Below are 17087 nucleotides of genomic sequence, written 5' to 3'. Positions count from 1 at the left end.
CAAAAACATTTCACATCCCTTCTTAAGATATTATCTATTGTTACCACAAAAATGTGGTGTGACAGAATTCTGGAGCCCGCGCGACCCCTCTTTCCACATTGTTAGTGAAAGAAAATAACTTCCTCTACTTCAGCTCCGAAACCCTTAGGTGTGTGGAAAGATACTGTACTGTCCACAGCGACTGCCTTTAGTTTTCAGGCTGCTTCTTGTATGCGTTTTCTGATTCATCTGAAATTACAAACTCAGCTTATATTTAAAACTGGGCTTACATTTAGCAGAGCACCATTTCAGGACAATGTGGTCCCAGCATATTACAGTCTAGGAATCCCGAAATAGCCTTATTGCAGAGGTCTGCAGGGAAATCCAGCCCTTACCAGAGAGAATTACAATCAGTTACACAGCAGCTTCTGCTCGGGTCGTACAAGAACCGCTGAAACGCACACCGGGCTTATTTCCCAATGCAGAAAACAAGCAACTCCGCCTGTGTCGAAATCGGCTGTGACGAACCATTGGTCATAAAGAACAAGCTGCAAATGGGAAATGAGGCTTTCACCACCGATTTCTAAAACCTGAAGGGCACAAGTTTCATACATAAACCAGCGTAACCGCTGAATTCCCTCCGCAAAAGCAGGAATTGGTTGGTTTGGATCGGGGTTTTTTGACCTTAGTATATATTATATGTCAACGACCTTTCTTACCCAAGCCCAGCAGAGCAGCAGGGTTATACCTGACACAATCAGTATTTTGGAATACAGGGGAGAGTAATGGGGTTATGTTTACATTCAAGTCTGATAAATCAATGAGATAAATCAATATGCTTATCCATATTTGCAATAACTTTGGGGCAGCCTCTCCCTAAAACTTATAACTAGAATCATGTTCAGCTATTTGAACTGAGTATGTCTTATTGTCACCACGTTAATATATAATGTAACGGTATGGTGTTCAATACAGTATAACACAAGAGGATAACACATTATCCACAACTAGCAGCAGTAAACAATATATAACACTAAGTCAAGTATCTACAACATATAAGCCCTCCAAATTATGGCGATATATATATATATATATATATAACTGGTAATATTAAAAAGAAATGTTGAAAAATTGAAACTTTCTAAACAGTTTCAGTTGTGTGGGATCATAATTTTCAAAGAAATAAATGCAGAACAGGCATTTCTCCCTGTCTGAGATGCTGTTACGGTGCTTTGTCACCAGATGGCAGAGGCACGGATGTGAAGTGTCCCTAACTGCACACACTGAGGTTTCCAGCTGTGGAGATTTTGGCTGTAGGATTTTCCTTAGACACACGAGGATGTGATTGTTTTAACCTTTCAGGACACAGCAATAATTGTCTCACACAAGTGGATTATTAAATTCATACAAGCGACAATATATAAAGGAAGAAGTGACACGATCCGGCATTCTATGTGGGCGGATAGCAATGGTGTTTGGGGAAGAGGACTAAAGAAAAGACAACAGGATTTTGTTCTGCAAAGTGTTTTTAATAACTGAATTTTCTGTCTTGCAGTAATGAGGTTTCCGTACTCCTTCAGCAAATTTTACCCTTTATGGGGGTATCTAAAGCCAGGACAAACACCCACATCTCCAGCTGGAATGAGTGATCAAAGATCATATATCCAAGGTGTAGGTTAGAGAAAATCACCCCAGAACACACAGAGGCTGGTCACCCAGTTTTGGGGTAAAAACATTGGGTTCCATTGACATTTCCCAGCTCTGGTGAATCACTGCCACCTCTAATGAAATCCCTGGGCTGAATAGTACTCTATTGCATTAAATTTTCCAGAATTGCTTGTGTTGTAGAGTGTTAACGTCTCCACTGAAGGTACCGGGTAAAAACATTTGTGGTAAAAAAATAATAATAAAATAATAATAAAAAACCAACAACGGTTTAAGCACAGTTCTGGGCAACAGGTGGAAAAGGCTTCAGCTGTTGTAAATCAATGTGAGTCTAACCAGACCCCAGTTACTCGGCTGATGTTAATTTGCTTTGCTCCATTGGTTCAGCAGGGATAAATCAGGGACATCAAGAGGCTGGAGCTGATGGAGTAAATTCGTGTCTAAAGCAACCAGGACTGTTCCCAGGAAAAGGTCAGAGCTTTGGGTTTTGGGGTGTGGGTGATAATGGCCCTTGGCCAAATATCTCAAAGTTTGGGAGGCTTCTGTACCCTAGAAATGCTGCTTTTTGCACACAGCTAATGCCAACTGGCAGCGGCTTTTTTCTCAGCTCAGGGACCCATTTTCCCATTTGCAATGTGTCTATACAACTTAAAACCCCGCCACACACACCAAAAAACCACCACCAAAGCAAGCAGTTCACTCCTATCACCATTTGGTCTCTCAACTGGGCAGTTTTAGCAGCTGTGTTAAAACTGCTTCAGGATCAGCAGATTTTTAAAGTTTTGTGTGTTTTTTGAGGTGAATGCAAAGCAACTTTACAGATTGGGCAGCAGGATCAGAGGAGATTGGGATGGGTGACTGTCCTCCCACTCAGAGAGGCAGTAGGGATGTCCCCAGCTGTTTTTGCCACTACTGTTATTCATGAGCCTATTCACAAATGCAGGTTTAGATATTTACGGGATATTTAATTAGTTTTAAGCTCTCCTGCTAGTCAGCTGCTGTGACCTGTATCCTCACAGTGAAACTGGCCTGCAAAGTGCGTGTTCACCTCCCTAAAGACATAGACATTTGGCACGTCCACTCTTAGTGGTAGCATTGCTTTGTGCTGAACTTGCTGCTGGATGCTACAGTAGAAGCAGTAAATCCAATAATGTCTTTTTGTAAAGAGGAAGAACCATGGCAAATGTGAAAGGGGAAAATGTGAAATTTAAGCAGTTGATCTATAAATAATTCTGCATGTATGTCTGCCACGGTGATCTTCAAGCATGCGAGATTTATCACCTGGAAATAATTGGGAATGTAATTCTGTCCCAAGAACGGCTTATGGGAAAGATGTCCCTCTGTCTTCACGGGGGTGAGGGCAGACTCACTTTGGGTCCTTGTTTTGGTTAAACTTTTGCCTTCTCCTCCCCACATGTTGTCACGTCTCCTTTACTCCTCCTTCCCCTCCTCTCCATTCTCCATCCTGAGCCAGGATCCCCCCACACAGTCAAACCCAGACCTGTAGGTTCCATCACCTCCAGCCTTGCAGCAACACTCAGATTATCCTTGTCCCTGAAGCTGTTTGTTTGTTTTTTCAGTCTGAAATATACTGCAATATAATGAGGCCAGAGCTGATGTTTGCTGGTGGGGGCAAGTGGTGTCTCTGTGTGGTCTGTTGTTTTGGGAGTATATTCTGAGCTGCCAAAGCTCTTTTTTGGACGGGGACCCGACCCTTGCATTTCCAAGTATCTAATTAGCAGCCTTCCTTTGGGTCTGTGGGTTGGGAGATGTGATGGAGATGACCTTGGTTGTTGATACCGTAGGGAAAATGGGAGCGGAAATGAGGATTTGGGAGCCTTGACTGAGCTTCGAGGTGTTTGTGGGGCAGGGTTTGAGGTCAGAGCTGGAGGGGCTGTCTGACCAGCTTCTCAGGAGTTGCCTTTGGCTGCTAACCCTGAGGGAGTCATGGTCAACCACTGGAAGAGGTCGCCCAGAGGGGCTATGGAGTCTCCATCCTTGCAGCTACTCAGAATCTGGCTGGACAGCTGCTCTGGTTGATCCCACCTGAGCAGAGGCGTTGGGCCGGGTGATCTCAGGAGGTCCCTGCGGTCCCTGCCAACCTCAATGATTTAGAAGTTCTGTGATGTGTGTAAAGAGCCAGCCCTGAAGAGCTGGAACTCACTGCTCGCTACCAAGGAGACAGGAGGAAAAGGGACACGTTTGCCAGCTTTGGGAGGGGGCTCTTCTTTCCCCTTCCCGTCCCTTCAATAACCACCCCCTACGTTTATCATTGAATCATTTGGGTTGGAAGACACCCTTAAGATCGAGTCCAACCACAACCTAACTCTAGCACCAAACCATGTCCCATTTACCAGGATACATACCGTCCCACTTGAACTATATTACTGTGAAAGTTTTCCTCGTATGGGGCAATCTGTTTCATAGTCCGTGTCAGTGATGGATGATTTTGTCCAACACAGGATTTCTCAATTGCCATTTGTTTTTCTCTCAGCATTACGGCGTGTCCCATTACAAAGGGAGGCAGAAGGGAAAGACGATGCAAAATGTGCACACCAAGCTGGCAACTATTAGTAGATAACTAACAATTTTTGTCGGATAAAGTCTCCCTCAAAACCCATGTTAAATTTCAGCTGTTTCTTCTTTCTATCTGTGATCACAAATCTGTGATTTCTTTAAGTCACACATGTCCTCTAGGGGAAGTGCCTATTTCCTTTGCTTCTCTATCAAAGAAACACTATGCAGATCACGTATAGATTTGAAATAATCCCTTTGATACTTTTTGACAAGGAAGCCGAACGCAAATTCCATAGAGTTTTTGGGAGCCTGTGTCTCAAGACAAGCAATTTAATACAATTGATTTGTCTCTCCAGAAAACAGCTTGGGGTGCTTTTAACAAGGCCTCAGTAGATGCTGTTAAAAAGTTGGTGCCTGACAAGTTGCAGCGGCGCAACTTGGCAGGTGAGTTCATGAGCATGTGTAAATTGGCTCCACTGTGCATCATTAAAACCTCAAGTTCTTCCTCTGCTGGAAATCAGCAGCTCTCTGAGTTCAGAGTTGATTATTGCTCAGGGTTGATTATTGCCGTGGTCTGGAAGATGGTGAAGCACCGCGTCAAAGGGGAAAAGCAAGTTCTCTGAAAACTGGCAGGATGTCTGCAATGCTTTTGCTAAATCCCAAGAGAACTAAGAAATCCTGGTCTAATAATTCTTATTTAAAGACCAGGGGTTAAGCAGAGCTATGTACATTGCAATATTGGGGGGCACAGCTTTAAAACTGCATGGATTAGGCTGGTTTCAAGTCTGTTTTGTGGGTGACATGCTGCAGACTCATTAATTTGGTCTTCACAGCAAAAGAATAAACTCAGAAACGGTTCTTGGCAAAGAGAAGGATAATCCTGAGCCATCCCAGGGCAAACAGGGGACAATGTTTTGAATAAAATTCTGAATTTAATTTTATATGGGCTTATCCCTGTGTCTGAAACACAAACGTGCACAAAAGGAGCATTTTCAGCATCCAACTCTGCGGTCGGTTTGGGCTCACAATAAGCGTTCCTAGCAGGAGAGTTAAGACTTGTCAAAGCTCAGTAATCCCACAGTTGGTCAAAATCAAATCCCTTTGGTTGTGTTACGCTGGGGATGGTCCTGACATGGCACTTTGGGTTTAAACCATCAGGGACTGGGATAACTCTAATCCAGCATATCATCAGCTGGTACATGTTGGTATTCTTCAAATGGATTGCTGAGATTTTTTTTTTGAATTTTGAGTTTATTTGGAGTTTTGTTAGTTGTTTGGGTTTTTTGGGTTTGTTTTCTTTTGACCACGATTATTTTGTTATAAAATATACTGTAAGAACAATAACTTTAAACTGTGCATCCTCAGCAAGGGATTTCTTGCAGAGGCCACAGCAAAATGAGCAAATCGAGTTGTATCAACTGACTTTGGATGACTGAGGTATTTGGGTGAATAAGATACATAATGAGTACTACATTGTACTACATTGTACTACAAATACCAGCATCTTAGGGCTGTGGGGTAGCAACACTTGGAGGATTTACACCAAGTATCTTCAGATTGCTTTGAGGTGTTATCAGGTGAGGAATAATACTACATATATATATATATATATATATATATATATATATATATATCTTGAGACGCAATACCATTTCTACAAGCAATATGTCATGCCTGCAGGTATTTGGGCTTAAGACCTGATTTATTTTATTCTTTAGACATAAAAATGTATCAGAGCTACTGCAATTACTGCACATGAACTGAATATTTCAGTATCTAGTATATGCACAGGCTAGTACAGCTATTCTTATGAAGCATTTACCTGTGTAAAATTCACTAGAACTTGGCAAACATATGGTAAATAAAACTGATCAAAATAACAGCATGACAGGGACAGCTGAGGAAGCTTTTGGCAACTGTTGATGATTTTCTTGAGAGCTTAAAGATTTTATTTGCATCTGACACATGCTAATGGCACGTATAGTTCACAGGCATTATAATCCTGGGGATGAAACCCTTCTAGTGTGGGGCTAACAACATCACAAACAACCTCATTAAATGGGAAGCCTGATTAGATCAGGCTAAAAGCATCTCTTGAATACTGTCCTGTGTTTCTGCCTCTGGTAACCTAACTAGGAATATCCCTGCAAATGCACAGCTTAAAAATCCTGAAAGCAAATAGCAGGAGGGCCCTTTTTGTGGGCAGCGTTAGCACATCATCTCCTGACTGTTGGTACAGCAATGTACATGGGCATTTTGCATCTGTTGCCCTCTTGTGGCTCGGGGAGAAGATGGTAAGAGTCAGTTGAAGCGACTTGAAGCCAGTTTAAGAAGGTGAAAGGGCACGGTCCAAGTTATTCTGGCAGCTATAGATGAGATTGATCTCTTATTGTATCTCTTTCTGGGCTTATTACAAAATGATTAGCTCCGTTCTTCACAAAACTTGCTGGGAAATATGGTCTGGTGGTGCAAGGGCTAACAGCAAACAGGCTTTAAGAATGACCGACAAACAGCGTCATTCAGGTTAAGGGTGTAGAAGTTATGGGCAGGTAATCCTGGAATAAAAACAGGTCTGTTCCTTATCTTGTGCATCAGGTGGAAAGCGGTGCTCCCATAAATAAATGCATAATGCATGGATGCTTTCTGGGACCAGAGGGCAGTATTTGTTAGCTCAAATCAAAGCAGTGCTGGTAATTTATGTTCTTTCTTACGCCATACACATCTGCTTCAACGGTGCACAGATTTCACAAGTGGTTTATCTCCTGTCATTCCTGCAGGGGCTATAAAAATTACAAGGTTGCTCTTGTACGAGAATTAGAGATCACTCATAAAATCAATGTGGAAGAGTAGCGCTTGCCAGATTTATTTTGACCCAGTATGTGTAAGCAACAGATTTCAGGCTCCAGAGCAAGACATATTGGTTCTACAACAACTTGTGATCAAGTTAAGGCTGTAGTTTAAAGAAATCAGAACACTGGAGCCTTGTGAGCTGCAAAATGCAGTAACCTGGAATGGCACAAGGCGGGCAGGACCTGGGGAGAACCACAGCATCTATTTCTTTTTCCTGGGAGTAGGCTCGAGTATCGAACCACAGCCCTCTAAAAATGTCCTACAGCACGAAAGATGTAGGAATCAAAGGATTCAGGGTGAAGAAACAGTTTATCAGGTTTCCAGCCCCGGAGAAAGCCTCATCTATGCAATAAAGGTAGCATCCAAAAAGGCTGAGAGATGCTCCTCCCCAGATACAGCCCTGCATGTCTATAAAACCTCATTAAAGGGAAGCGGCGCTTGCCCTTGCTGTCATGCTGGAGTTTTCCAGTGCTTGCAGATGTCTGTTGATATTCCCATGCTGCTACACCTGGACCCATCGCTTCCTCAATAGATCAGTGCTTCTGAGTCTACAGTGATAAGATTTTTCTATCATGTGTAGATCTTCTGAGTCTACAGTGAAATCACTTTTCTGTCATATTGAAATATTCTTATCGGATGTAGAAAGAAGAAAAAGGACAGTCACATTACCCGGGGATACAGACAACTATATATTACCAGCAATTAATTCTTTGTAGCAGTGAGTACTTTTGTGTTAAGTTTCTGTTGTATTTCACCTGACTAAGTTTCTTATTTTAAGAACAAGCGATGCTGTGATTTAAAGCACCATGTACCTGTTTCTTTCTGGTGACTAAAATATTTGTTATGGTAGTTTAAGCTCTGACTTTGGTCCCTTTCAAGCTTCTGTGGGAACATCAGATGATATATGTGCCTGTCTCAGATGGATAATCATGGTCACCTATTTAATTTATTCTCTATATCTCTTACAAATGAGAACTACAGTATTTACAGCCTCTCATAATCACGCTCTAATCTGCAAACAAGGAGATGCTTGTGCTGAACTTGGCTTTATCTCTCTATGGGGCTGCTATGTAAATCATGACCATAAGTACTGAGTTATGTTATATATAGCAATGGAAAGATCCTTCAATGCCAAGTGCTCCTAGACTTCTTTGAATTGGGAAAAGAGGGCAGAAAGTCCAGCTAGATCCTACAAGTCCTAATACTGTTACGGAGGTCTATAGGGTAAAATGTATAGAAAGGAGGGAGATCTTTAAATGGATACTAGATGATATCTCTTTTTATATCCGGCCGGATAAAGCTGAAAAAAACCTAAATGCATCTGGGGTATACTACCTGTCTGTTGATTATTGGGGATTTAATTCTTCTGCGATAGCATTGCTCACTTAAAAAACATCAGGGCTTCAGCTAGGAATCTAGGACCCTTTCACACCAGGTATATGTGACTAAAATTTAGATTTTGCGTGTGGCAATGTAAACTTGCAAATGTTTTTGAACTGCAAAACAGATTTAAAAAGGATAATCACACTCTTTAGAAAGGAGATGGGATTTTGAGTAAGTTACAACTTCTTTCTTCCAGGTACACCTCTGCAATCATTGCCACAATGAAAGACAAGACGCAGAGGGTCAACCTATCAACAGTATCTGAATTTGTTCTTGTAGGTCTTTCTGATGCCCTGGAAATCCGTTTGCTTCTCTCTGGGCTGTTTTTGATTGTTTATTTAGCCACCATAGCAGGCAACATCACAATCCTTGTTGCCATTAGCACAGACGCTCGTTTGCACAACCCCATGTACTTCTTCCTTGGCAACTTGTCCTTACTGGATGTTCTCTGCCCCACTGTCACCGTGCCCAAGATGCTGGAGGCCTTGTTGCTGGAGAACAAGGTGATTTCCTTCACTGGCTGTGTGGTCCAGCTGTTCTTCCTCGTTGACATTGTGGGCACAGAGATTTTTCTCTTGGCCGTGATGGCGTACGACCGCTACGTCGCAATATGTCATCCGCTGCAGTACGTGAATATCATCAGTATGAAGCTCTGTGCTCACCTCGCCATCGGCACCTGGGTAGTCGGGTTTTTTAACTCTCTGCTACACACATCTTTGGTGTTTACGCTATTGTTTTGTGATTCTAATGAAGTTGACCAATATTACTGCGATATTCCCCCCATGCTGGCTGCCTCCTGCTCACCTACTTATAGTAGAGTGCCGCGATGAAGAGACGGGGACGCAACTTGATGCAAGCAAAGTGTCCACTTTATTGTTCTCTACACAATCCTTTTATACTGTTACATACATTACAACTACTATCGTGGATTATACTGATTGGTATACCAACTAATTAGCTCATACATATTACAAAAGCTGAGCTCATGATAGGTTAGTAAGAAAGCATGCATATCTTATCTTAGGTCCTTGTAACTACATGCCTTTCGTGTTAGGAAAGCTTCGCGCGACTATAACAAGATACTGTTGCCAAACCACCAGCTCCTGTGCTTTGTTCTTACACCCATCGGCTGTAATTTTCCACAACCCCCCAGTAACTTCCCATGCTAACACAGCAGGTCCAATAACTAAAATCAGCACACTGCCCACAAATACAGCCAAGACAACCCACATCTCCCCCTTTTTGTTTTCAAACATTTGCTTCTTCCCAAGGTCGGCGCCCGACCAGTTCGAGGACGTCTTGCTTCACCAACATTTCTGTACTGGGAGTTTTCGGGAGGTCTTGTGCTTGTACAAGAAAAATCTTATTTACTGAAGCGGTTATCGACTTTTGTAAGCACTGCAAAATACATGGAATCGTTAGTAATAATACACAAATTCTACAAATCCACGGATTACATTTTTCACATTGGAGACATTTAAGCTCCCATTTGTTAACCTCTGGAACAGAATTCATTCAATTATTGATCGGTAGGGTCTTCTATATCAGTCGCAGGATCAGGCCCAGGAATGTCTTCAGGAGGCTGCTGCAATGTTTCTCGAAAAGGTCTCACATTCTTGGCTGGGATCCAACGGGGGCCTCTCTCTGTGGAAACACAAGCATAGCCTCTACCCCATGTAACAAGGGGATAGGGTCCCATCACTTTACCTGTTTCGGGGTCCCGGATCAATACTGGCGGCTTAATCTTGGGTTCAAAAAGGGTGTTTGTGCTAAAATGACGAACTACTGGAGGATTGCTGTCTAATAGGGAACAATTCAAAAAATTAAAAACATACAAGGCTTTCTGTAAGCGCTCCTCTGGTGTAGCAGCCCCTATTCCCCCTTTTTGTTTTAATAACAAACGTAAGGCCTGCAGCATTTTGATGAAAAAAGGAGTGGCTGAGTCGAGCTTGCGCTAATCGATCTGGTAACACCTGCACTGGTAGCGTAAGCAAATCCGCTTGTCGGTTCCCTTCTGCAATAAAACCAGGTAGAGAAGTGTGAGATCGGACATGCATAATAAAATAAGGGTGAAGGCGGGAATCTAACAGGAAAATGAGTTCTTGTAACAGATTGAACAGTGCCGCATGAGAAATATCCCGTAGCACAGAAGCTTCTGCTCGGCTAACAATTCCTGCAACATAAGCAGAATCAGTGATTATATTGAGAGGGGCAGACCATTTTCGAAACACTCGAACAACTGCAGATAATTCTACTATTTGAGGAGAACCCTGTACAGTCTCTACATCTGAGCTCCACCATTCCCGATGTTCATCCCACCAAAGGATAACAGACTTGTGAGATTTGCCAGACCCATCTGTGAATACAGTGAGGGCTTGTAAAGGCCGGTCACTCCGCTTTGGAACAGGTAAAAGGTGAAAATCAATGCTTAACAGCTTGTGAGAAGGCGGATGAGAAGTGAGTTGGCCTGCATAGCCAGTCAGGGCTATACCTAGTGCATCTGATTGTTGTTGTAACCATTGCAGGTAAACACTTGTTACCGGCATACATATAAGGATGAAGTCCGTGCCCGCCAGGGTAAGTAATCGCTGTCTGGCCCTGATGATTAAAGATGCAAACATCTCATGTTGGGTAGAAATCGTCTTTGTGGCTTGGTTAGGCAGAAAAATCCATTCAATGATTAGTAAAGGGTCAGCTTTCTGGCAGTCCCATTGAAAGATAAGCGCATAAGGCTGTCTAGCAGGATTAAGGATGATCAATTGAAAAGGCAATTCTGGTTCCCATCGATGCGCTTGTCTGGAGGCAATTGCTGTTGCAGCTTTATGCAAGGAAGCTATGGCTTCAGGACTAAGAGTTCGCGGAGCGTTTAAATCCGAGCTTCCTTTAAGCATTTCGAATAGGGGACGAAGGTCCGCATTACTGATTCCTAACAATGGTCTGACCCAATTGATTGTACCCAGCAGTTTTTGTACATCATGTAAGTTCTTTACATTTGCCTGTATCTGTAAGGGTTGCGGGGTAACAGTCTGAGCCCTTATACGCCATCCTAAGTATTTCCAAGGTGGCACTTTTTGAATTTTTTCTGGTGCAATACAGAGGTCTGCTGATTTTACAGCAGCCACGACAAGGGCTACAGCTTCCTCCATGACTTCATGGTGCTGTGCTGCCACTAGGATGTCATCCATATAATGATATAACAATGCAGCAGGCACTGCAGTTCTAACAGGACTAAGTATCTTTGCTACATACCATTGGCATATTGTAGGGCTATTTTTCATTCCCTGCGGTAGCACAACCCACTGGTATCTTTGCAAAGGAGCTTGCATGTTGACGCTTGGTACAGAAAAGGCAAATTTAGGGGCATCATCTGGATGCAATGGAATGTTGAAAAAACAATCTTTGAGGTCTATGATAGTTAAATGCCAATCTCGAGGGATCATGGTAGGTGATGGAAGCCCAGGCTGCAGGGCCCCCATATCTTCCATAGCGTCATTAATTTTTCTGAGGTCATGGAGCAGGCGCCACTTGCCAGTCAGTTTTTTAATAACAAAGATAGGCGAGTTCCACGGACTCGTTGAGGGTACAATATGTCCCATAGATAGTTGTTCGTTAACTATTTCTTGGAGGGCGTGAAGTTTTTCCAGTGGCAGGGGCCATTGATCAATCCAAATAGGAGTGTCTGTCTTCCAGGTTAACTTTGGGGTTTCACGCCCCTCAATGGCCCCACCTAAAAATGTGTCTGAATAGACACCCCCCACTGAGACAACACATCACGTCCCCACAAGACCATAGGCACTGGTAAGATAAACGGTTTGACTGAGGCAACTTGTCCTTCTGAATTTTGAACTTGTATCATTTCTGCGCTTTGGCGGCTAGCTCCACACCCCCCGATTCCTGCTAATGTCTGAGAGACATCAGCTAAAGGCCACCTTGAAGGCCACTTCGCTTGAGAAATAACGGTAACATCTGCACCTGTATCAATGATTCCACTCAACACGACTTGCTGACCTCTGCAAATGAGGGTACATTGACATATAGGACGCTTTTGTGAGATGGCTTGAGCCCATAAAATTAGTGGTTCTCCCGTAGACCCAAAGCTTCCCTGTCTCTGCGGGAGCATTTGGTCAGGGATTGAGACATAGTCCTCCTTAGGGATCAGTATCAATTGAGCAATACGACTTCCCTCTGGTACTGTGCAAGGAGGAAATGGGGTCCAAGCCATAATTTTGATTTCGGAATTACTGTCAGGATCGATTACTCCAGGCAATACAAAAAGCCCTGACAGGGTGGTGGATGATCTTCCCAATAATAAAGCCTGCGTTTGAGGAGGCAAAGGGCCTGCAACTTTGGTAGGCAGTAAGTGAACAGAGGAATCAAGCAGCGTTACTGTGTGGGCGGTTGCCAGGTCCAGGCCGGCGCTCCCTGCTGTTGCGGGAGAGAGACTGGAAACCCTCCGGTCCCCCGCTCCTCCCCCCGCGCTTGCAGGGGCGTTGAGGCTGGCCGCGAAACTTGTGTCTGCACGCGCCGCGGGTTCGCGCTCCACTGCCGGTTTCCCGGTATGGGATGCCCATTCACATCATATTTAGATTTACATTGGTTTGCAAAATGCCGTCCCTTCTGGCATCTGGGACAAATACCAGGTGCTGGGGGTCTCCTCCCCCCGGCGCTGCGACAATCTCTTTTAAAGTGACCTGGCTTCCCACAACCGAAACAGTTCTGTTGCTTACTGTTTCCCACAGGTCCGCGCATGGCCGCAAAGGCAGCAGCCATCGCTTCATATTTATAATCCATAGTGCCAATTCTGTTACACGCCTCAATCATCTCAGTCAAAGTAGGATTTTGGTTTGGAAGCGATTTTAAAAGTTTTTTGCAATCAGCGTTGGCATTTTCCACTGCTAATTTAAGTAATAGGATATCTCGAGCCTCGGTATTATCTACTTGCCGATCTAAGGCTTGTTTCAAGCGGTCTACAAATTGCATATACGGCTCTCGGGGCTCTTGGGTGATATTAGTAAACGCTTTCTGAGGCTTTTGAGAATCAGGAACTTTCAATAAAGCCTTTTTCGCTTCCTCCCGGACTGCTTCTAAGGCTTCTCGGGGGATATCCCTTGCCTGTCCGGCCGGGTCTGCATGTTGCCCAGTCCCAGTAAGATGTTCTATGGTTAAGGCAGCTAGGGCAGCATTCGCATGTCCCGCATACCCCAACAAAATTGTCTGCAGCCCCGTTCTCCATTGAGACTCCCACATTGTATATTGCGTCGGGGTTAATAACAATCGCGCGAGAGATTTTAAATCATGTGGGGTCATGACATATGTATCGAATACAGAAGATAAAAGGCTTGCAAAATAAGGAGAAGACAACCCGTGCTCGGTAACCGTACGACGCAACTCCTTAATCACTGAGAAGGATAATGCTTCCCATTGAGCCGCCCCCCCCCTTCCTTGATATATAACAGGCGCTACTATAGTCCTTGCTATCTCTAACTCCCCCTCCTTTAAGGCTTGGCGTTTGATCTCTCCCCAGACATTATGAGGATCAGGAGGGAAAAGATCGGGTTCTTTTTCGGGATCAACAGGTCCGGGATCAAAGGGATCATCCTCCGGGGGATACCCCGCTGCACAGGCCAAGGGGGGTGGTGACGGTAATGATGGTGCAGAGGGCTTTGTCTCCCCTTCTGAACCTCGTTGGCTCTGCTCTTGCGCTTTCACAGTCTCAAAAATTTTTCTCCATCGTGGGAGCATACGTTGCGCTTCCTCATCTCCAGAGGTAGCTGCATCCCATGATTTCACCCCTACATCGTCCCAAAGTTCCCGGGTAAAAATCGAAGAAGCAGTAACTGTAGGGATCTTAACCTGGACCCATTTAAGGATCAGCTTGAGGTCCTGACCCGAAAGGGTTTTTTCCCCATGCTTCGTAAGTAAAGCTTTCATTAGCTCATAAACGTCTCTTTCAGGGGAACTCGCCTGATTCCCCATTTTGCTAGTTTCCCGCAGCTCACCTCTCGTTCCAGACGGGGGTGATGACTTCAGTAGCCGGCTTTTCCCTGCTCCTTGTAGCAGCGTTCCCAGTTCTGCGGGACTCGCAGCACGCCACCAGATAGGTGATTATCAGCCTCCGGCGGAGTCTTCACCAAAGATCACGTCGGGGGGCACCATTTGCCGCGATGAAGAGACGGGGACGCAACTTGATGCAAGCAAAGTGTCCACTTTATTGTTCTCTACACAATCCTTTTATACTGTTACATACATTACAACTACTATCGTGGATTATACTGATTGGTATACCAACTAATTAGCTCATACATATTACAAAAGCTGAGCTCATGATAGGTTAGTAAGAAAGCATGCATATCTTATCTTAGGTCCTTGTAACTACATGCCTTTCTTGTTTGGAAAGCTTCGTGCGACTATAACAAGATACTGTTGCCAAACCACCAGCTCCTGTGCTTTGTTCTTACACCCATCGGCTGTAATTTTCCACAACCCCCCAGTAACTTCCCATGCTAACACAGCAGGTCCAATAACTAAAATCAGCACACTGCCCACAAATACAGCCAAGACAACCCACAGTAGAGAGCTGGTAATTCTCACAGTGGCTGGGGTCCTTGGGAGCAGCGCCTTTGCAATCACCCTGATCTCATACATCTACATCCTCTGGGCGATCCTGGGCATGAATTCTTCGGAGAGCAGGCACAAAGCTTTCTCCACTTGTGGGTCTCACCTGACCGTCGTGTGCCTCTTCTACGGGACCACCATTTGTACGTACGTACGGCCTTCCTCCACCTACTCCCCTCATCGGGACAGGATAGTTTCCATGCTCTATGGAATCCTCACCCCCCTGCTAAACCCCATCATCTACAGCCTGAGGAACAAAGAAGTTAAATGTGCCCTAAGAAGAGTGATCAGCCAGGTGAGAGCCGCTTCAACAAGACAATGATGTGTCTTTCAGTCTCTGGAGCCCTAGGAACTGGACAGGCACCATGGTTTGATGGAGCTTCTCTAACTTCAGCCGCCTAAAAGTCAGATGGTGGAATCAAAGCTCCTTCTCTGGGCTCCCTTTACTGTTAAAAAGGGAGGCCAACTGGATGGCACAGCTTTAGGTCATTGTAACAAGAGGAGATGTCTTCAACTGGTAATGTTTTTCTCCACTAAGCATAGAGGAAGGTTGGATGAGACCCTCAGCGTTAGGCACAGGTGTTGGATGTATATCTTAGAGTGTGAATGCTTAGAGTGGGAATTGGTACTATCAGCACACTTAGATACACATTCTTCTGTTTTAAAGCGGTTTGTAGGGCTGGTGCCTCTTACTGACCACATTGCTTCTGCAGAAAATGTGAGCACGTCCTTTGTGGGACATCGACTGGAAGAAAAGCTCCTTTGCCATCACTTAAGGTCATCAGTCTGGGTGTGTTTTCAACCAGCGTGCCAAGAATCCAACTGCAACACCTGCAGTGCCACCAGGCCATGGTTTGCACCATGTATCTCAAAATCAGTCTGCCAGGGTGCAAATCAACTCCCATAAACTAGAGATGTGAGCTGTGCTGGTGTCTGTACATTAAAACTAAACTCTTACAGCTTGAGATGGACCTCAGGCGGCGTTAAAGTGCTGTGTGACATATCATCCCAGCTGTTGCGGCAGGTGTTAAATCACTGATGTAACTTTGTTTGCACGCTGCTCCTTACTAAAAAGCAGATGTGAAGCACGGCTGTTCAGTGTTTGCTGTCCTGGTGTGAGGGATAAGCTGATGGCTTTCCTGCAGGAATTCATCTTAGTGGTAGCAAATGCACGTTCTTCCCATTAAAACAGTGGAAATAATTCAAGCTTCATCCATCCTCAGTTGTTGGTCATGTTGACAATGGGTTCAAAAGTAAACTGTAACAAAGAAAGAGCTTTTCTCCAGCGTAATGCACTCTGCATTTTTTAAGTACATTTCACCAACTTAAGAAAATGCGTGCAAGTCTATTGAAGACCATTTACATTTCAAAGTCAAGCATTAAGAAGGTGGTAAGGCCACTCTTGTAGCTGTAATGCTACAGAGCTTCCCAGAAAGTTCAGGGTTTTTCAAAACACAAGTTTTAATGGCGTGCAAGGTGACCCAAGGTATCCTCTACTGCCAAACAGGGGCTATAGAGCAGCAGAGGAGAGCAGTAGATGTTTGCACAGGGTTTCCTGTGATTCTTGAACTATGACAGTGAAATATATTTTTTAAAAAAGGGCTATTTATTCCAAAGCCAAATGACAAGACGTGCATCAAAGTGGACAAGGTGACAGTCCACACATCAAAAAACCAATGCACACGGAAAACGTGGTAGAGGCTGGAGCACCGTTCTGCTCCCGGGGTCACCAACCGCTCTGCAGGGTCCCAGGAATTACTGCAGATGTTATATGGTGGCGGGGAGCAGGAACCAGCCCAGGGACCTGCCTGTTCTTGCCTGCAACGCAAGGGATGCAGCTGCAGTGACCCAAGGACTGTCCTGTCACCGTGCAGAGGGTGAGCACTGGGGATCAGGACAATCCTCACCCCACAGACATCCCCTCCTTGTTCCTCCTCCCAGCGGGGCTCATGGGACAGGAGGGACACAGCAGGGACAGCTGGTCATATGGGAGGGATGGGACTCTCCTAGGGCTGCCACGAGGGGCCACTCTTGCCATGTGGCTTCCCCAGAGTGATGGAGGGGAAGGAGGAGCTGTG

The 17087-nt window shown here is 44.6% G+C and overlaps 1 protein-coding gene and 1 long non-coding RNA gene across 2 annotated transcripts; one reads left to right on the top strand and one right to left on the bottom strand.

Annotated features, from left to right (window-relative positions):
• Positions 1-8594: 8594 nt before the first annotated feature.
• On the top strand, positions 8595-17076 carry LOC135579630 (olfactory receptor 5F1-like). The gene is made up of 2 exons (XM_065065592.1): positions 8595-9207; positions 14949-17076. The coding sequence occupies exons 1-2, from the start codon at positions 8616-8618 to the stop codon at positions 15329-15331; spliced, it is 975 nt and encodes a 324-aa protein (XP_064921664.1). The 5' UTR covers positions 8595-8615; the 3' UTR covers positions 15332-17076.
• LOC135579631 (uncharacterized) lies at positions 9246-14968 on the bottom strand. Its single transcript, XR_010473185.1, has 2 exons — positions 14394-14968; positions 9246-10038 (listed from the first exon to the last, which is right to left on the bottom strand). It is a non-coding gene; the product is annotated as an uncharacterized LOC135579631 (long non-coding RNA).
• Positions 17077-17087: the final 11 nt, after the last annotated feature.

This window comes from Columba livia, chromosome 5, assembly GCF_036013475.1.
Source record: "Columba livia isolate bColLiv1 breed racing homer chromosome 5, bColLiv1.pat.W.v2, whole genome shotgun sequence".
NCBI classification, from domain to species: Eukaryota; Metazoa; Chordata; class Aves; order Columbiformes; family Columbidae; genus Columba; species Columba livia.
Note: the sequence above shows the minus strand (reverse complement) of the source record. Positions and strands in the feature narration are given on the sequence as shown.

Bases quoted from the DNA above. Each gene is read 5' to 3' on its own strand.
- LOC135579630 (XM_065065592.1), top strand. From the start codon at position 8,616: ATGAAAGACAAGACGCAGAGGGTCAACCTATCAACAGTATCTGAATTT. The intron at 9,208-14,948 runs GTAGAGTGCCGC...CCACAAATACAG, and splicing joins CTCCTGCTCACCTACTTATA to CCAAGACAACCCACAGTAGA.